This window comes from Heptranchias perlo, chromosome 35, assembly GCF_035084215.1.
Source record: "Heptranchias perlo isolate sHepPer1 chromosome 35, sHepPer1.hap1, whole genome shotgun sequence".
Classification (NCBI taxonomy): Eukaryota; Metazoa; Chordata; class Chondrichthyes; order Hexanchiformes; family Hexanchidae; genus Heptranchias; species Heptranchias perlo.
This window is the reverse complement of record NC_090359.1, coordinates 21,274,918-21,296,427: the sequence shown is the minus strand read 5'-3', so window position 1 is coordinate 21,296,427 and position 21,510 is coordinate 21,274,918. Positions and strand designations below refer to the sequence as shown.

Genomic DNA, 21,510 nt, shown 5'->3' with positions numbered 1-21,510 from the left:
GGTACAGTTTGATGGAGGTCCTATGTTGGTACAGTTTGATGGGGGTCCTATGTTGGTACAGTTTGATGGAGGTCCTATGTTGGTACAGTTTGATGGGGGTCCTATGTTGGTACAGTTTGATGGAGGTCCTATGTTGGTATAGTTTGATGGGGGTCCTATGTTGGTACAGTTTGTTGGGGGTCCTATGTTGGTACAGTTTGATGGAGGTCCTATGTTGGTACAGTTTGATGGGGGTCCTATGTTGGTACAGTTTGATGGGGGTCCTATGTTGGTACAGTTTGATGGGAGTCCTGTGTTGGTACAGTTTGTTGGGGGTCCTATGTTGGTACAGTTTGTTGGGGGTCCTATGTTGGTACAGTTTGATGGAGGTCCTATGTTGGTACAGTTTGATGGAGGTCCTATGTTGGTACAGTTTGATGGGGGTCCTATGTTGGTACAGTTTGATGGGAGTCCTGTGTTGGTACAGTTTGATGGGGGTCCTATGTTGGTACAGTTTGTTGGGGGTCCTATGTTGGTACAGTTTGATGGAGGTCCTATGTTGGTACAGTTTGTTGGGGGTCCTATGTTGGTACAGTTTGATGGGAGTCCTATGTTGGTACAGTATGTTGGGGGTCCTATGTTGGTACAGTTTGATGGAGGTCCTATGTTGGTACAGTTTGTTGGGGGTCCTATGTTGGTACAGTTTGTTGGGGGTCCTATGTTGGTACAGTTTGTTGCGGGTCCTATGTTGGTACAGTTTGATGGAGGTCCTATGTTGGTACAGTTTGATGGAGGTCCTATGTTGGTACAGTTTGTTGGGGGTCCTATGTTGGTACAGTTTGATGGGGGTCCTATGTTGGTACAGTTTGATGGAGGTCCTATGTTGGTACAGTTTGATGGAGGTCCTATGTTGGTACAGTTTGTTGGGGGTCCTATGTTGGTACAGTTTGATGGGGGTCCTATGTTGGTACAGTTTGTTGGAGGTCCTATGTTGGTACAGTTTGATGGGGGTCCTATGTTGGTACAGTTTGATGGAGGTCCTATGTTGGTACAGTTTGATGGAGGTCCTATGTTGGTACAGTTTGTTGGGGGTCCTATGTTGGTACAGTTTGATGGGGGTCCTATGTTGGTACAGTTTGATGGGGGTCCTATGTTGGTACAGTTTGATGGAGGTCCTATGTTGGTACAGTTTGATGGGGGTCCTATGTTGGTACAGTTTGATGGGGGTCCTATGTTGGTACAGTTTGATGGGGGTCCTATGTTGGTACAGTTTGATGGGGGTCCTATGTTGGTACAGTTTGATGGAGGTCCTATGTTGGTACAGTTTGATGGGGGTCCTATGTTGGTACAGTTTGATGGAGGTCCTATCTTGGTACAGTTTGATGGAGGTCCTATGTTGGTACAGTTTGATGGAGGTCCTATGTTGGTACAGTTTGATGGGGGTCCTATGTTGGTACAGTTTGATGGAGGTCCTATCTTGGTACAGTTTGATGGATGTCCTATGTTGGTACAGTTTGATGGAGGTCCTATCTTGGTACAGTTTGATGGAGGTCCTATGTTGGTACAGTTTGATGGGGGTCCTATGTTGGTACAGTTTGATGGAGGTCCTATGTTGGTACAGTTTGATGGGGGTCCTATGTTGGTACAGTTTGATGGAGGTCCTATGTTGGTACAGTTTGATGGGGGTCCTATGTTGGTACAGTTTGATGGACGTCCTATCTTGGTACAGTTTGATGGAGGTCCTATGTTGGTACAGTTTGTTGGGGGTCCTATGTTGGTACAGTTTGATGGGGGTCCTATGTTGGTACAGTTTGATGGGGGTCCTATGTTGGTACAGTTTGATGGGGGTCCTATGTTGGTACAGTTTGATGGGGGTCCCATGTTGGTACAGTTTGATGGGGGTCCTATGTTGGTACAGTTTGATGGGGGACCCATGTTGGTACAGTTTGATGGGGGTCCTATGTTGGTACAGTTTGATGGGGGTCCTATGTTGGTACAGTTTGTTGGGGGTCCTATGTTGGTACAGTTTGATGGGGGTCCTATGTTGGTACAGTTTGTTGGGGGTCCTATGTTGGTACAGTTTGTTGGGGGTCCTATGTTGGTATAGTTTTTGGGAGGTCCTATGTTGGTACAGTTTGATGGAGGTCCTATCTTGGTACAGTTTGATGGAGGTCCTATGTTGGTACAGTTTGATGGAGGTCCTATGTTGGTACAGTTTGATGGGGGTCCTATGTTGGTACAGTTTGATGGAGGTCCTATCTTGGTACAGTTTGATGGATGTCCTATGTTGGTACAGTTTGATGGAGGTCCTATCTTGGTACAGTTTGATGGAGGTCCTATGTTGGTACAGTTTGATGGGGGTCCTATGTTGGTACAGTTTGATGGAGGTCCTATGTTGGTACAGTTTGATGGGGGTCCTATGTTGGTACAGTTTGATGGAGGTCCTATGTTGGTACAGTTTGATGGGGGTCCTATGTTGGTACAGTTTGATGGAGGTCCTATCTTGGTACAGTTTGATGGAGGTCCTATGTTGGTACAGTTTGTTGGGGGTCCTATGTTGGTACAGTTTGATGGGGGTCCTATGTTGGTACAGTTTGATGGGGGTCCTATGTTGGTACAGTTTGATGGGGGTCCTATGTTGGTACAGTTTGATGGGGGTCCCATGTTGGTACAGTTTGATGGGGGTCCTATGTTGGTACAGTTTGATGGGGGTCCTATGTTGGTACAGTTTGTTGGGGGTCCTATGTTGGTACAGTTTGATGGGGGTCCTATGTTGGTACAGTTTGTTGGGGGTCCTATGTTGGTACAGTTTGTTGGGGGTCCTATGTTGGTATAGTTTTTGGGAGGTCCTATGTTGGTAGTTTGACGGGGTACAGGTTCCGATGCCACTACAATCTGAGCTGGGTAGTTAATTCACAGCCTGACATTTCAGCAAGTAAGGAAGATTTCCCTTCAAACTCACATTCCCAGATTATTTCTTTGTGTGAGGCCCTTTGGGGGGATTCAGTGCCATGGGTAAACATAAGGATTTTATTCTGTATGTCATGAATGGGAAAGCTTTCGAAGTGTGTTTGTTGTGGGTGTTGCAGACATGAATTAATCAACCACTCCTCTCTTACAGGGCCTGTCCAGCTCGCTCGACCCCTTTGCATGGTGTTTGTGACTGAAAGCAGACCAAACGGTTTTCAATGTCTGCCCCAGGTACACTGTTTGATGTTTGGAAAAGGTGGAAAGATTAGTTGCTTCAGGCAGGGTCTGTCCTCATGATCATCTCAATCGATCGCAGAGTGATCGACACTCTGCGCGAGCTGCACTATCGTGAGTGCAGCCACTTCTCGGTTGACGCAATTCCTGCGCTTGTCCAGGTGAGGGACCTTAGTGCTGACCAACGGAACACATCCCATTTCAGGCATCTAGTGTCACTCCCTCTACACCGTCCCATCAAACTCTCCCAGGGCAGGTACAGCACGGGTTAGATACAGAGTAAAGCTCCCTCTACACTGTCCCATCAAACACTCCCAGGGCAGGTACAGCACGGGTTAGATACAGAGTAAAGCTCCCTCTACACTGTCCCATCAAACACCCCCAGGGCAGGTACAGCAGGGGTTAGATACAGAGTAAAGCTCCCTCTACACTGTCCCATCAAACACTCCCAGGGCAGGTACAGCAGGGGTTAGATACAGAGTAAAGCTCCCTCTACACTGTCCCATCAAACACTCCCAGGGCAGGTACAGCAGGGGTTAGATACAGAGTAAAGCTCCCTCTACACTGTCCCATCAAACACTCCCAGGGCAGGTACAGCACGGGTTACATACAGAGTAAAGTTCCCTCTACACTGTCCCATCAAACACTCCCAGGGCAGGTACAGCAGGGGTTAGATACAGAGTAAAGCTCCCTCTACACTGTCCCATCAAACACTCCCAGGGCAGGTACAGCACGGGTTAGATACAGAGTAAAGCTCCCTCCACACTGTCCCATCAAACACTCCCAGGGCAGGTACAGCACGGGTTAGATACAGAGTAAAGCTCCCTCTACACTGTCCCATCAAACACTCCCAGGGCAGGTACAGCACGGGTTAGATACAGAGTAAAGCTCCCTCTACACTGTCCCATCAAACACTCCCAGGGCAGGTACAGCACGGGTTAGATACATAGAATCATAGAAGTTTACAACATGGAAACAGGCCCTTCGGCCCAACATGTCCATATCGCCCAGTTTATACCACTACGCTAGTCCCAGTTTCCTGCACTTGGCCCATATCCCTCTATACCCATCTTACCCATGTAACTGTCCAAATGCTTTTTAAAAGACAAAATTGTACCCGCCTCTACTACTGCCTCTGGCAGCTCGTTCCAGACACTCACCACCCTTTGAGTGAAAAAATTGCCCCTCGGACCCTATTGTATCTCTCCCCTCTCACCTTAAATCTATGCCCCCTCGTTATAGACTCCCCTACCTTTGGGAAAAGATTTTGACTATCTACCTTATCTATGCCCCTCATTATTTTATAGACTTCTATAAGATCACCCTTAAACCTCCTACTCTCCAGGGAAAAAAGTCTCAGTCTATCCAACCTCTCCCTGTAAGTCAAACCATCAAGTCCCGGTAGCATCCTAGTAAATCTTTTCTGCACTCTTTCTAGTTTAATAATATCCTTTCTATAATAGGGTGACCAGAACTGTACACAGTATTCCAAGTGTGGCCTTACTAATGTCTTGTCCAACTTCAACAAGACATCCCAACTCCTGTATTCAATGTTCTGACCAATGAAACCAAGCATGCTGAATGCCTTCTTCATCACCCTATCCACCTGTGACTCCACTTTCAAGGAGCTATGAACCTGTACTCCTAGATCTCTTTGTTCTATAACTCTCCCCAACGCCCTACCATTAATGGAGTAGGCCCTGGCCCGATTTTATCTACCACAGGTGGATAGGGTGGTGAAGAAGGCATTCGGCATGCTTGGTTTCATTGGTCAGAACATTGAATACAGGAGTTGGGATGTCTTGTTGAAGTTGGGCAAGACATTAGTAAGGCCACACTTGGAATACTGTGTACAGTTCTGGTCACCCTGTTATAGAAAGGATATTATTAAACTAGAAAGAGTGCAGAAAAGATTTACTAGGATGCTACCGGGACTTGATGGTTTGACTTATGGGGAGAGGTTGGATAGACTGAGACTTTTTTCCCTGGAGAGTAGGAGGTTTAGGGGTGATCTTATAGAAGTCTATAAAATAATGAGGGGCATAGATAAGGTAGATAGTCAAAATCTTTTCCCAAAGGTAGGGGAGTCTATAACGAGGGGGCATAGATTTAAGGTGAGAGGGGAGAGATACAAAAGGGTCCAGAGGGGCAATTTTTTCACTCAAAGGGTGGTGAGTGTCTGGAACGATCTGCCAGAGGCAGTAGTAGAGGCGGGTACAATTTTGTCTTTTAAAAAGCATTTGGACAGTTACATGGGTAAGATGGGTATAGAGGGATATGGGCCAAGTGCAGGCAATTGGGACTAGCTTAGTGGTATAAACTGGGCGACATGGACATGTTGGGCCGAAGGGCCTGTTTCCATGTTGTAACTTCTATGATTCTATGATTCTATGATTCTACACTGTCCCATCAAACACTCCCAGGACAGGTACAGGGTTAGATACAGAGTAAAGCTCCCTCTACACTGTCCCATCAAACACTCCCAGGGCAGGTACAGGGTTAGATACAGAGTAAAGCTCCCTCTACACTGTCCCATCAAACACTCCCAGGGCAGGTACAGCACGGGTTAGATACAGAGTAAAGCTCCCTCTACACTGTCCCATCAAACACTCCCAGGGCAGGTACAGCACAGGTTAGATACAGAGTAAAGCTCCCTCTACACTGTCCCATCAAACACTCCCAGGGCAGGTACAGCACGGGTTAGATACAGAGTAAAGCTCCCTCTACACTGTCCCATCAAACACTCCCAGGGCAGGTACAGCACGGGTTAGATACAGAGTAAAGCTCCCTCTACACTGCCCCATCAAACACTCCCAGGGCAGGTACAGCACGGGTTAGATACAGAATGTGTAGCTCATAGGCCATAGAGGTGAAAGGTCAGTGTTTGGCCCACAGGCTCCAGAGGTGAAAGGTCAGTGTCGAGCCCTCTGCGTTACCCAGCTGTTAGTGGATTTCTCCCGTTACTGTCGCAACTATGGGTTGTTAATCCATCAACAATAACTTCCGCTTGATTCCAGTCCGAGTGGTTTTTAAATAGCAAGTTTAATAGATTGACTTACAACAGAGTTGTACTGCAGCTGTCTTCAACATTACCCTCAACAGTTATTATCGTTTCTAATGCAACATTAATGATAAGAAATCAATACAGTCTGATCTGTCCGTGTATCCAGGGTGATCAGACCTGACCTTAGCGGACTGCCTGTGGCCATGGACTTCTGACTGTCCCCTCTTGAGAGCTCTAACTTTTGGGAGGGAGCACGCCCTATCTTTATACTATTCGGCTGCGTTGTTCTGTACCTAAGCTCCACTGGTCTTATCTCCTGGTCGTAAACCCATTCTACTGTGCTGACTCTCCAAATACCACCATGGATTGTTTAATGTCTCAGAGTTTACGTAGCCTTTTACTGTTATCAGGTTTGTACTAGCTTAGGACATCCTGTCTCGTGAATCTTACAGTTGTTCACTATTCCAGTGCCTCAACACTCTTTCAAGGACCTCTTTGGGTTTCTGTAAGTTATTTTGCTGAGAGATGAGGACTTTTTGCCCTCCTGTTTTCTCTACTTGTTTCAAATGACATTCTTACATTCCTTCCTCTTGAACCTCAGTGGAACCACTCTGGTTCCATTATAGCATCTAGAAACTGGCTGTCCCTTGACCTTTGGGTGTTTATCGTTCTGAAGCGTCAGTGTGCTCTCTCTCTGACGAACTGAAACACGACTTTGCCCCCACCTCCTATTAACACCGCCCTCTTGCTAAATGTTTGGGAGCTTTATGCGAGCAATGGGAGATGGGATATTGACCGTGCTTGGCTCCTAGTTCCACCCAGGCTCAACTTTGACTTTATCCCTCAACTATCTCTTTGGTCTTGCTTGAGATCATCTTGAGTTGACGTTGGGACACATAAACATTTACATATTGCTTCTTCGTTTCATTCGGTTAATACAGAAACCAACAGGGTATCATAACATCAAGAAATCATGGACCTAAAAGATTCTCCAACTCTCCTTTTATGAAGATCCATCTTGTGGACATCTTTGCTGTTATTTCTCCCTCGCTCAATTCCATTGTGGACTGAAAGAAACCTCACCCTGAATTTTAGAAATCCAACTTACTATGTCTCTCTTTAATTTCAATCCCTCTGATCATTGCCAGTGTTTCCTCGTTGTTTTGTGAAACATAGAAACATGGAAAATAGGAGCAGGAGCAGGCCATTCGGCCCTTCGATCCTGCTCCGCCATTCAATATGATCATGGCTGATCCTCTATCTCAATACCGTATTCCCGCTCTCTCCCCATACCCCTTGATGCCTTTTGTGTCTAGAAGTCTATCCAGCTCCTTCTTAAATATATTCAGTGAGTTGGACTCCACAGCCTTCTGTGGTAGAGAATTCCACAGGTTCACCACCCTCTGAGTGAAGAAATTTCTCCTCATCTCAGTCCTAAATGTCCTACCCCATATCCTGAGACTGTGACCCCTCGTTCTGGACCCCGCCCAGCCAAGGGAAACAGCCTCCCTGCATCCAGTCTGTCTAGCTCTGTCTGAATTTGATATGTTTCAATGAGATCCCCCTCTCTTTCTTCTAAACTCGAGTGAATACAGGCCGAGTCGACCCAATCTCTCCTCATATGTGAATTAGTCGGTATCTCCATGGAGCGTGTGTCAGTGCCTTGTTTAAAAGGTTTTCTCTTGAACCGCATTCACCATTTCATGTTGTGCTGTTGTCAAGTCACCGAGCAAGTCTGAGACCCGTTCTCCAGTGCATCGTCCTCAAGTATTTCCGCATACCGGTCACCTCACGCCCAATGTGTCACAGGATATTAACTTTCTGTTGGGCAGAGCCTCATGGGTATTGGCGAGTGTGTTTTCCATGGCCCATGTCATACGTCCAGTAAGATTCAATCCTGTAAGACCAACTGCTCTGTTTACAGAGTGGTTCCAATAGCTCACTAGGCCGTAGGCCTCTGTAATCCGCAACCCCTCAGATAATGAAGCAGTCCGTGCCCGCATGCAGCACGACCCGGACAACATCCAGGCTTGGGCTGATAGGTGGCAAGTAACATTCGCGCCAGACAAGTGCCAGGCAATGACCATCTCCAACAAGAGAGAGTCTAACCACCTCCCTTTGACATTCAACGGCATTACCATCGCCGAATCCCCCATCATCAACATCCTGGGGGTCACCATTGACCAGAAACTTAACTGGACCAGCCATATAAATACTGTGGCTACAACAGCAGGTCAGAGGCTGGGTATTCTGCGGTGAGTGACTCACCTCCTGACTCCCCAAAGCCTTTCCACCATCTACAAGGCACAAGTCAGGAGTGTGATGGAATACTCTCCACTTGCCTGGATGAGTGCAGCTCCAACAACACTCAAGAAGCTCGACACCATCCAGGACAAAGCAGCCCGCTTGATTGGCACCCCATCCACCACCCTAAACATTCACTCCCTTCACCACCGGCGCACAGTGGCTGCAGTGTGTACCATCCACAGGATGCACTGCAGCAACTCGCCAAGGCTTCTTCGACAGCACCTCCCAAACCCGCGACCTCTACCACCTAGAAGGACAAGAGCAGCAGGCACATGGGAACAACACCACCTGCACGTTCCCCTCCAAGTCACACAGCATCCCGACTTGGAAATATATCGGCCGTTCCTTCATCGTCGCTGGGTCAAAATCCTGGAACTCCCTTCCTAACAGCACTGTGGGAGAACCGTCACCACACGGACTGCAGCGGTTCAAGAAGGTGGCTCACCACCACCTTCTCAAGGGCGATTAGGGATGGGCAATAAATGCCGGCCTCGCCAGCGACGCCCACATCCCATGAACAAATATAAAAAAATCATGTTCTTCATCCTGGTCTCTGTTTCCAATTGATGGCAACATATATATGTTTGCCTCTTTCATGTCCACTGTAGCCATCGTTGGACTTTCAGGTTAACTTATCAAAAGATCGGGGGGTGTTTGGAGGTCTTTGCTTATCTTTTGCCTGGTCCCGATGTCTATCAAATGCAGTTTTCTCATTGTTCAGTATAGGCATGAACACAGATATATGTCCAAGAGAAAGCTATCAATTTATTATTCCCAACTCCACTTTCCTGACTTTCACCAGATTGTACATTTATACCAGATTGCCATCTTTTAGTAAATCAATGCCCAGGTGATTAATTTACCCATAATGTTGGTAACCCTGCATCATCAATACTCAGGCGGTCCTGAAAACTCATGGAGGGGGGGAGAAAATAAATTCGATAGGGCCTATTATTGGGCGCGGGTAGTGCCCAGTGGCCCCTGCGCAGGCTGGATGAGAACTTCGTCCGGCCCGAGGACTCACCATCAAGCTGCGTTGAAATCCAGGCCTTGCGCGTCAATTCAATACAATTCGCACTTTCCACCAGCAGGGGGAGCCCCAATCTCTTAAAGGGAGGATGTCTCTTCAAATCTCTTAAAGGTAGGCTGTTATTTGCTAAAAATAACAATCTGCTGTCTGAACAGAGATCAGACATCGCACACGTAAAACACAGATGCACGCTCAAGGTTTAAACTCTGAATTAAGGTTGAGCACTACTAAATCCCACATCCTCCAATCTGCAAGCCAGACCTCACCAATCTGCCGATCTGAGTTTGTACCAGGTCTTTGATGATGCACCAGAGGCCTTGGTGCAAGAGGTGGACAGAAGGAGGGACATCCTATATCCGCAGTGGGGGGGAGGGAGCAAGAGGCCCTCCAGACATATGCCCAAAAGGCAGTGGGAGGCAGTAGGGGATGAAGTCAATTCCAGGCGCACAGCATCATGAACATGGATACAGTACAGGAAGAAGTTCAATGCTTTGACATGAGTGGTCAAGGTGAGTGAGGTCAACTGTCAAGTGGCGTCTCCTACCAACTACACCACTAGCCCCATCCATTGCTCCACCCACCACACCCCCCATCACCCACATACCAACAAACTCTTTCCATCAGTACTCAATTCTTCCAATCAGATGCTTCCTCTCACCCTTACACATTACCACTGTTGTAATCCGCCCACCCACAACTCACAGGCCACACACACTGGCAGCTATTCAACCATGACAGGCACATCACCCAGACACACATCCCGCTTTCTTGCAGGAGAAGGTGGCGCATAACAGGAGGCAGCAAGTGGCAGTGGCATTTAGCCCCTCGAGCCTGTTCCGCCATTCAGTGAGATCATGGTGGACCTGTGACCTAACTCCATGTACCCGCCTTAGCCCCATATCCCTTAATACCCTTGGTTCACAGAAATCTATCAGTCTCAGATTTAGAATTACAGTTGAGCTAGCATCAACTGCCGTTTGCAGAAGAGCGTTCCAATCTTCCCCCACCCTTTGCGCGTAGAAGCATTTCCGAACTTCACTCCTGCACGTCCTGGCTCTAAATGTTAGGCTATGTCCCTGCGTCCTAGTATTCAAGTATAGGAGACCTCCAAAAACAGTTACAAATGTCTGGGCAGCCAGAAGCAATAATCCAGCCACTAACCTGTAAATCCTGCATGGTCCCTTTAAATAGCGCCGGTGGGGGGGTCCTCCAGGCACTCTAAGACACGTTCAGATGGTCGGGGGTTAAGACTGTGCGTTGAGTTGAGCGTTAAGTCCCAAAATGGTGCCTATCACTTTAAATCAGCGTTGTACACTGATTGAAGCCATTTTCTCCTCACTTTACATGCTTCTGGCGTTCGGTATTTGCCCCCGTGCTAACTCCTATACCAAGATGGCGCCCGGCGCACGTCACGCTGGAAACGTGCGTGCGCAGCCAAGCCGCCATCTTGGCACCTCGAGAGGCCGCGTAGCGCCGAAACGACGGGCGTTACGCGGCCCAATTTAGCGCCCCTGTTTAAAAAGAAAATCCATGATGCCTCATCTGGAGGGCCCAAGGGGTTAATTTGTCAATCCTTGGTTTCATTCTGTCACCATGGGGAAATATCCAATTCAATTATGCCAATTATTTTAAATCAAACGCAAAGGTCGTTGCTTGGTGAATTAAAAACGGATGTCAGTGACCTTGGAAGCAGAAACAAAACAAAATCATCAAACATACACAGTGTCCTCCGTGTGCCTCACTGTTGCTTTTACGTAATTTAAAAAAAAAACCTTTCTCGTGTCGGGGGCTAGCATTTCAGTCCGTCCATCTTAGTTTTTAGTTTTAGTCCAACATTTCCAGATTACATACGAATTAAGAGCCATTCGGCCCCTCGAGCCTGCTCTGCCATTTTGATAAGATCATGGCTGACCTGATTGTGACCTCAACCCTACTATGACCTTTGACTCCCTTGTTAATCAGGAATCCATCGAACTCAGCCTTAAAAATATTCAAGATGGTTGTCATGGAGACAGAAGATTAAGTTTAACTTCGCCCAAACGAACTTACTTTCGGCAAAACGTTTTCAAAGCCTTTTTATCTGGAAACGTTGCAGATCCAATTCTGATTGTCGTTAAAGCAGCTCCAACGTTTACTTAAGATAATACTTGTTCAAACAGTCGTCAGACTTTTCTGAGTTCTGTGCGGACAACCACTCGGCTCTGACAATTTATCTATCGAATGTGCCTTTACTTTTACAATAGCTACCAAATGGGTTCGATTTCGGGGGGGCGGGGGGGTAATGGCTTTCCATCCGCTGAGTGAACCCTTGAGTTAAATCTTTTAACGCACCCGACAGTAACAACTCGGAGTGGGTGTGGGCGGCCATATGTGCGCCTTTGTCTAATCCGGTGATATAGGTAAATTTGTTAGTGGCCCAGTAGATAGTTAAAAGGTGTTTCTCACAGGCAGTGCACTGATAGCGGGCGGGGGGGGGGATTGTGAAATCCCAGTTGCTCCCGAGTGTGAAAACAAATTAATACTGGCACTGACTGGTCAATCTGCGCTACTTGGTCTGTTCTACCACACTCATTCTGTGACTTCCATCTTCCTTGTATCTCCTCCTCCTCCTCCTCCAGATCCCCCTCGCCCTCTTTCATGGGGTGGCGCTGAGCTGTTTATGCCTCCACACTGTGGTGGGGGGTGGGGGGAGGGAAATGCTGGGGACGGGTGGAATCGGAGTGATTTAATCAATTCTTCCAGAATTCCATCTCCTGTCTCAGAGCGTCTATCTTGGAGATTTCAACCTTTCCTCCAGCTCCTGTATTTTCCTTCGACGCTGGGTTTGATCTCCCGCTCCTGTTACACTACGCTGGTCCTCCTGGTTTTTGACTTAAGATACCTCGTAGGACACTACTTAACTCATCTACCTTTTTTAAAAATCACGTTTTATCCTAACCTTCCTGTCGTTGTAGTTCGGCATTGCTTGCTACTAATTTCCTGGCTCTATTTTGTACCGTTGGTTTTCAGGTAGTCGACTGACGCAGCCTTGTAAGCAGCTGCCTGAGCTCATTGACTCTCCGGCTCTAATTTTTGTTCCCTCCACTTTTTGTTGAGGTCTCCCCCGGTTTCTAATTTAAATTTGATAATTTGTCGTCCTTGCCATAACGCAACTGCAGCTTTCCAATTTTCTACCTGCTTTTTATGGGTATGGCCCAACTCTCCGAGCTGCTCTAGGACTTCTGCCTTTTTCAATCAAGGAGATACGAGATATCCTTTATTTAATCTTTTCTGTCTTCAGGTGACTTTTTCTGATCGCAGCCAATCACAAGATAAAAGGGGGAGCTGTCAGTTTTGGCAATAGCGATCACAACTTGATTATCCCAAACTTAATTAAAATTGATTCCCTGTACTAGGTAACAACATTAACCCCTTACACATCAACTCACGCTCATCAATACTCAAAACAACTTCAAATACATTCATTTTCATTGTGATAATCTCAAGTCCGGAATTCGAGACTCAAACATTTTCATGAGAACCCAGAATTTTACTGTGGCCACAATAAAAGTCTGGTTTCCGCAATTTGATAGGTCAGTCAGCCTCAGTGACTCCAATTTTAATCAGCAATATCAAAATCAAACACAAGACAAAACTGATAAAATTATCAATATAGCACGTGCTTACTAAAAGCCAGTAAATTAAATAGAGCCGGAACTTGCAAGGCTGCCTGCACATCCTGCGGTGAGAGACAACTAAAATACTTAACTCGTCGTCCGCTTGCTCCATTTTGAATTTTTTCTCGGTTCAGTGCTGTGCAATCAACGCACCGTCCTTCCGTACCTGTGGGACGGAAGCCCCGCCCACAAGCAGGCAAGTAAAACTCGTTCATTTAAAGTGAACTTGCCTGCGTTATGTCTAAATTTAACACACCTTATTACAAAAAGCCAAGCAAATGATTTGATTTCATCAAACTTACAGAAAGCAAAAAATATTAATTTAATTTCTTTCTCAATGATCAAAAAATATTAAAATAAGAGTCTACATTTTAAAAATTTAAATCTTTTCTTGTTTCGCGGTCGTTTTTAAAAGTAGCTTTGGGCTGGTATTTTCCAGCATGCCTTTTTGGTGACGTAAGTATCTTCGTTCCAGCTGAACGGAAGGGCAAGCTTAGGAATGCTTCCTGATTTTATTGATTGTAACATGCGCGCACTCGCGAGCTTGCACGGTCGATTTGCCGGCAGTCGGAGAGGGCGCCGTTGTGGAGCGGGGTCCTCGGGTCTATCGTTTCTGGCCCACTGTCTTGCGTTTTAATCTTTCTTGAGGCAAAAAAACTGTGAAGAAATAACTGCTCCCGAACAATATCTTTACGCAAAAGAGGAAAACACACAACAACCATTAAAAAGGGGCTATAGCCCACAACAGCGAAAAGAAAGCAGAGGACGGGTTTTTTTAAAGAGACAGTCCACTGAAAACAAAAGGACACATTCTGTAGCTTGTGACCCTCGTCCGTTCTCCTGCTTGATCCCATCAAAGGTTCACTTAAACCAAATTGCAATTTCTGATCTTTGTGATTTAATGCCTCTCCGTATCGACTCAAAGAGGGTGATTTTAAACCCCAAGGACGGGTGGGTTGGGGACGGGTGGGAATTGAAAATAGTTGGTGTTTTGGGGTCGCGACTGCAAAATTTCCGGACTTTGCATTCCCGGTGGGAAGCCTGTACTTTTCTGCACTGACGTTACACCCGGAAATAAAGGGTCTCGACCCAAAAAACAACAGTTTTCAACTCCCGCCCGGCCCCAACCCACCCGTTTTTGGGGGTTAAAATCACCCCCAAAGTCTCAAGTTCACAGTTCGTGTCCTCACCCTAGTCCGGGTGTGGTGAAGCTCCCTCCATCTTTCCTTTTTGTTTCTCCTTTATACAATTTCCTTCTCCCTTACCAGTTTACACAAGTTCCTATTTTAACACCTCGTCCTCCTGCACAATTTCTGTCAAGGGCGTGTATGACCCCTAACCTTGACCTCTCCTGTCAGGCATAAACCACCCAGGGGCACTCGCCATGGTTTATTCTCCCGAGGTGTGGCTACCTCACTCGGTCAGAACCACATCCTCCCCGTCTTGTCGGAATACAGTCAATTCTCTTAACGCTGGCTCCCTCAAACCTTTAAAACTCGGGCCTACCCACAGGCCCTAGAGGTGAAAGGTCAGTGTTTGGCCCACAGGCCCCAGAGGTGAAAGGTCACTGTCTAGCCCTCTGAGCTATCCGGCTGTTAGCGGATTTCTCCCGTTGCAACTATGGGTTGTTAATCCATCAACAATAACTTCCGCTTTATTCTAGCCCGAGTGGTTATAAAATAGCAACAACAGAGTTGCACTACAGCTGTCTTCAACATTTCCCTCAACAGTTATAATACAACTGTCTACAGATTACATTAATGACAAGCAATCAATACAGCCTGATCTGTCCGCGAATCCAGGGTGATCAGACCTGACCTTAGCGGACAGCCTGTGGCCATGGACTTCTGACTGTCCCCCGACTTGAGAGCTCTAACTTTTGGGAGGGAGCATGACCTATCTTTATACTATTCGGCTGCGTTGTTCCGTACGTAAGCTCCACTGGTCTTATCTCCTGGTCGTAAACCCATTCTGCCGTGCTGACTCTCCAAATACTACCATGGATTGTTTGATATCTCAGTGTTTACATAGCCTTTTGCTGTTATCAGGTCTTAGTATGTTTGTACTGGCTTAGGACAACCTGTCTCGTGAATCTTACGGTATTTCACTATTTTAATGCCTCTTTCAAAGAGCTCTTGGGTTTCTTTAAGAGATGCCCTTCGATTTTCTATGCTTGTTATAAACCATATTTTTAAGCCAGCCTCCCAATGCCTCTCTTTGTTCTTTTTTTTGTTTCAGGCTATCCGACTGTGCCGCCAGCGTACCCCGTGACCCAACCAACTGGATACCCGGTGCCTCATTACGGCTATCCCCCTGACGCAGGTCACCCGCAACCCAGCTTCCCCGCCCACGATGCCAGCCAGTCCGCCCCGCCTCCCGGTTTCCTCCCTTACCCTCCGGCCCAGCCCGGCAGCCCTCCGGGAGTCCAGTACAGCGGCTCAGTAATGCCCGCCCCGCCATCAGCCGCCCATCCCGGGCACCACGAAGAGGACCCTGGCATCATGAATGCCCCTTTGATGGGAGTCACCAGCGTGACCCCTGGATTGGAATATCTGGCTCAGGTGAGGCTCGATGGGGACCGACACACAGCCAAGTGTGAAGAGGAAGAGGCCAATAGACTAAATGGGACCATTTTTGAAGGGGGCGCAGGAACAGAGAGACCTGGGGGTGTATGCACACTAATCTTTGAAGGTGGCAGGACAAGGAGATAAAGCTGTTAAAAATACAGGATGCTTGGGGCTTTGTAAACAGAGGCATCGATTACAAAAGCAAGGAAGCGATGGTTTATGAATCACTGGTTAGGCCTCAGCTGGAGGATTGTGTCCAATTCTGGGCACCGCACTTTAGGAAGGACGTCAAGGCCTTGGAGAGGGTGCGGAGGAGATTTACCAGAATGGTACCAGGGATGAGGGACTTCAGTTATGTGGAGAGACTGGAGAAGCTGGGCTAGGTCTAGATTTAAGGCTATGCCCCCTTGTTCTGGACTTCCCCCAACCTCCACCAGAGGGAATAGTCTCTCCGTATCCACCCTACTGAATCCTTTTAGTGTTTTAAACACCTCAATCAAATCACCCCACCTCCCCCCCCCCAATCTTCTAAATTTGAGGGAATGCAAGGATTTGTATCGGGCAGCGAACGGCTATGAGGGCTGGCTGCCCGGCTATCTGGAACGGACGGGACCGTTCCCATCCCACAGGTGTCGCGAGGCGGGTGTCACGAGGTGGGTGTCACGAGGTGGGTGTCACGAGGTGGGTGTCACGAGGTGGGTGTCACGCTGTCTCGGGCATCCCCGACCATGAGCTCAACTGTCACATAGTTACATCGAGTCTACAGCACAAAAAAACAGGCCATTCGGCCCAACAGGTCCATGCCAGTGTTTATGCTCCACTCGGGCCTCCTCCCACCCTGCTTCATCTCACCCTATCAGCATATCCTTCTATTCCTTTCTCCCTCATGTGTTTATCCAGCTTCTCCTTAAATGCATCTACGCTATTCACCTCAACTACTCCTTGTGGGAGCGAGTTCCACATTCTCACCACTCTCTGGGTAAAGAAGTTTCTCCTGAATTCCCTATTGGATTTATTAGTGACTAATTTATATTCATGACCTCCCCCACGAGTGGAAACATCTTCTCTACGTCTCCCCTATCGAACCCTTTCATTATCTTAAAGACCTCGATCAGGTCACCCCCTCAGCCTTCTCTTTTCTAGAGAAAAGAGGCCCAGCCTGTTCAGTCTTTCCTGATAAGTATATCCTCTTGGTTCTGGTATCTGAATATACTCAAGAGTAAGATCGATAGATTTTTGGTCACGGGATGTGGGGATAGGGCAGGAAAGTGGAGTTGAGGTCGAAGATCAGCCATGATCTCATTGAATGGTGGAGCAGGCTCGAGGGGCCGAATGGCCTACTCCTGCTCCTTTGTTCTTATGTTCTTATCATCCTTGTGAATCTTATTTGCATCTTCTCTAACACCTCTATATCCATTTTATAATACGGAGACCAGAACTGTGCACAGTGCTCCAAGTGTGGTCTATCCAAGGTTTGATACAAGTTTAACATAACCTCTCTGTTTTTCACTTCCATCTCTCTAGAAATGAACCCCAGTGCTTGGTTTACTTTTTTTATGGCCTTATTAACCTGCATCGTATACCCCTCGATCCCCTTGCCCCTCTACCCCATTTAGACTCTTATTATCCAAGGAGTTTGTGGCCTCCTTATTCTTCCTACCAAAATGTACCACCTCACACTTATCTATATTGAAATTCATTTGCCAATTACACGCCCATTCTGCACGTTTATTAATGTCCCCTTGCATTTTGACGCTGTCTTCCTTTGTATTAATTACATTATTAAGTGAGTGGGCGAGAAGGTGGCAAATGGAGTATAATGTGGGGAAATGTGAAATTATCCATTGTTGACCGGAAGTCACTGGTTAACGGTTTTGGCTTAGTACACAGAGGAAGAGTCAATTCTCTCTTAATTCTCAATTCGCTTTATTAACGTTATTAGATCATGTACATACCGCTTATACGTCTAGTTAGATATAGGCATGCAGTTTACAGCAGGTTATACAGTTTTATACTCAAACTAGGATTTAAACGCACACCCACTAGCTGACTAACACTCCCTGAGTATTAGGATTTAAACGCACACCCACTAGCTGACTAACACTCCCTGAGTATTAGGATTTAAAAGCACACCCACTAGGTTTTTCTGACAAACACCCCCCCAGAGTGGTCACAGAATAGAAAGGATATTATATTACCCGGAAAGGAGAGATACTGCTGGCCAGGCAATTCTCTCTCTCACTCCCGACGTCGTCTCCACGTCCCTGACGTAGTCTCCACGTCCCTGACGTAGGGTTCCCACTTCCACAATGGTTAGTCTCCGGAGTCTCCCTCAAAAACACACTGGGACCAAGCCAGCAATTCTTCAGTTTTATTCCCAAGTCCGTCTTTTCGAATGATGCTGTCTTCTCCGGTTGGCTCAAAGTTGCTGGAGTGATCGATGTCATCCCCTGATTGGCTCTGTTCCAAGGGCCTAGGTAGCATCACCTCAATACCCCTTTTCCAAATAAGGCCTGGTGTCTCATCAGAGTTCCTTTGTCCCTGTAAGAAGCGGAACGAATTCAAACCGGTTCCGGCCAGTTCAGACCAGTGACTGAACTCCAGGTCACCTCAGTTCAAAAGGTCAGTGTCTTTGTTAGCAATCCGAATTAACCTTTTCTGCAGCCTCTGGCCAACACCATTATGGTAGGAAGAATAGAAAAGCAGAACATTTTTTAAAAGGCGAGACACTAAGAAATGTTGGTGTTCAGAGGGATTTGGAATCACAGAGAGTTAACATGCAGGTACAACAAGCAATCAGGAAGGCAAATGGTATGTTGGCCTTTATTGTAAGGGGGTTGGAGAACAAGAGTAAGGAAGTCTTGCTGCAATTATATAGGGCTTTGGTGAGACCTCACCTGGAGTACTGTGTACAGTTTTGGTCTCCTTATCTAAGGAAGGATATACTCGCCTTAGAGGCGGTGCAACGAAGGTTCACTAGATTGATTCCTGGGATGAGAGGGTTGTCCTATGAGGAGCGATTGAGTAGAATGGGCCTATTTTCTCTGGAGTTTAGAAGAATGAGAGGTGATCTCATTGAAACATATAAGATTCTGAGGGGGCTTGACAGGGTAGACGCTGAGAGGCTGTTTCCCCTGGCTGGAGAGTCCAGAACCAGGGGTCATATGTGAAGGCCTCAGAGAGGGCGCAGAAAAGATTTACTGCAATGGTTCCAGGGATGAGGGACTTCAGTTGCGTGGAGAGACTGGAGAAGCTGGGGTTGTTCTCCTTAGAGCAGAGAAGGTTAAGAGGAAATTTAATAGAAGTGTTCAAGATCATGAAGGGTTTAGATAAAGTAAATAAGGAGAAACTGATCCCATTGGCGGAAGGGTCGAGAACCAGAGGACATAGATTTAAGGTGATTGGCAAAAGAACCAAAGGCGACATGAGGAAAAACTTTTTCAGCGAGTTGTTATGATCTGGAATGCGCTGCCTGAAAGGGCGGTGGAAGCAGATTCAATCATGGCTTTCAAAAAGGAATTGGATAAATATTTGAAGGGAAAAAACTTGCAGGGCTACGGGGAAAGAGCGGGGGAATGGGACTGGCTGGATTGGTCTTACAAGGAGCTGGCACGGGCTCAATGGGCCAAACGGCCTCCTTCTGTGCTGTAACCATTCTCGTCTCAGAATAAGGGGCTGGCCATTTAGGACGGAGATGAGGAAAAATTTCTTCACTCAGAGGGTTGTGAATCTTGGGAATTCTCCACCCCAGAGGGCTGTGGGTGCTCAGTCATTGAGTACATTCAAGGCTGAGATCGATAGATTTTTGGACTCTAAGGGATATGGGGGATCGGGCGGGAAAGTGGAGTTGAGGTAGAAGATCAGCCATGATCTTATTGAATGACGGAGCAGGCTCGAGGGGCCGCATGGCCTACTCCTGCTCCTATTCCTTACGTTCTCACCCCGCAACTTGGTGTCGCCCGCAAATTTTGAAACCGTATGTCCGTCTGTTTCTTCTGCAGATCGATCAAGTCCTCATCCATCAGAAGGTGGAACTGGCGGAAGGTAAGTTGACTGAGCCCAACGATTCAGGCCACTGGGTCCTCCCTCACCCCACTCCCACCCCTCCCTGGCCCTCCTGGTCCAACCTATTGACCTCCCCTCCCAGCCCTTGGTCAGTGTCCCTCTGAGCTCCCCACCCCTGCCCCCCCCTCCCCCGCCCCGGTTAGAGCTGTCTAACCACGCTGAGGTAGCGGAGTTGGAGGGGGGGGGGTGGGGGAAGAGAGAAGGGGGAGGAGTACAGAATCTCTGCCCGTCGCTCTGTCGTGTCACAGGTTGTCACGGCAACTTGTTCGGGCCACCCGCAAGTTCTCAAAAAAAATTCTTCGTCGATTTGGTTTGGAGTCTCTCCACCTTCCTCACCGGCTGCAGCTGCGGTGTCCACCAGAGAGACATCTGCTGAGGGCATGAGTGCTGTGCAGTGGGAGTTAGGATGGGCTTCCCTCCAAGGCCCCTTTAATGATGGAGTGAGACCTTAGGGAAGGGCCCCTTTAATGATGGAGTGAGACCCTGGGGACAGGCTCCTTTAATGATGGAGTGAGTCCCTGGGGTCAGGGCCCTTTAATGATGGAGTGTGTCCCCGGGGTCAGGGCTCCTTTAATGATGGAGTGAGTCCCTGGGGTCAGGGCTCCTTTAATGATGGAGTGAGTCCCTGGGGACAGGCTCCTTTAATGATGGAGTGAGTCCCTGGGGACAGGCTCCTTTAATGATGGAGTGTGTCCCCGGGGTCAGGGCTCCTTTAATGATGGAGTGAGTCCCTGGGGTCAGGGCTCCTTTAATGATGGAGTGAGTCCCTGGGGACAGACCCCTTTAATGATGGAGTGAGTCCCTGGGGACAGGCTCCTTTAATGATGGAGTGAGTCCCTGGGGACAGGGCTCCTTTAATGATGGAGTGAGACCCTGGGGACAGGCCCCTTTAATGATGGAGTGAGTCCCTGGGGTCAGGGCCCTATAATGATGGAGTGAGTCCCTGGGGACAGGCCCCTTTAATGATGGAGTGAGTCCCTGGGGACAGGCTCCTTTAATGATGGAGTGAGTCCCTGGGGACAGGCTCCTTTAATGATGGAGTGTGTCCCTGGGGTCAGGGCCCCTTTAATGATGGAGTGAGACCCTGGGGACAGGCCCCTTTAATGATGGAGTGAGACCCTGGGGTCAGGCCCCTTTAATGATGGAGTGAGACCCTGGGGACAGGGCTCCTTTAATGATGGAGTGAGTCCCTGGGGACAGGGCTCCTTTAATGATGGAGTGAGACCCTGGGGACAGGCTCCTTTAATGATGGAGTGAGACCCTGGGGACAGGGCTCCTTTAATGTTGGAGTGAGTCCCAGGGGACAGGGCTCCTTTAATGACGGAGTGTGTCCCCGGGGTCAGGGCCCCTTTAATGATGGAGTGAGACCCTGGGGACAGGCCCCTTTAATGATGGAGTGAGTCCCTGGGGACAGGCTCCTTTAATGATGGAGTGTGTCCCTGGGGTCAGGGCTCCTTTAATGATGGAGTGAGACCCTGGGGACAGGCCCCTTTAATGATGGAGTGAGTCCCTGGGGTCAGGGCCCTTTAATGATGGAGTGAGTCCCTGGGGACAGGCCCCTTTAATGATGGAGTGAGTCCCTGGGGACAGGCCCCTTTAATGATGGAGTGAGTCCCTGGGGACAGGCCCCTTTAATGATGGAGTGAGTCCCTGGGGACAGGCTCCTTTAATGATGGAGTGAGTCCCAGGGGACAGGGC

The 21,510-nt window shown here is 47.9% G+C and overlaps 1 protein-coding gene across 1 annotated transcript in view; it reads left to right on the top strand.

Annotated features, from left to right (window-relative positions):
* The window catches only part of LOC137302167 (phospholipid scramblase 2-like), a 71,388-nt gene that overhangs the window by 14,638 nt on the left and 35,240 nt on the right, over positions 1 to 21,510 (top strand). Inside the window, exons 2-4 of the mRNA XM_067971832.1 lie at positions 3,101 to 3,180; positions 15,419 to 15,741; positions 19,749 to 19,791. Coding sequence (XP_067827933.1) covers positions 3,168 to 3,180; positions 15,419 to 15,741; positions 19,749 to 19,791 — 379 coding nt within the window. The 5' untranslated portion in view covers positions 3,101 to 3,167. The remainder of the gene's footprint in view (positions 1 to 3,100; positions 3,181 to 15,418; positions 15,742 to 19,748; positions 19,792 to 21,510) is intronic.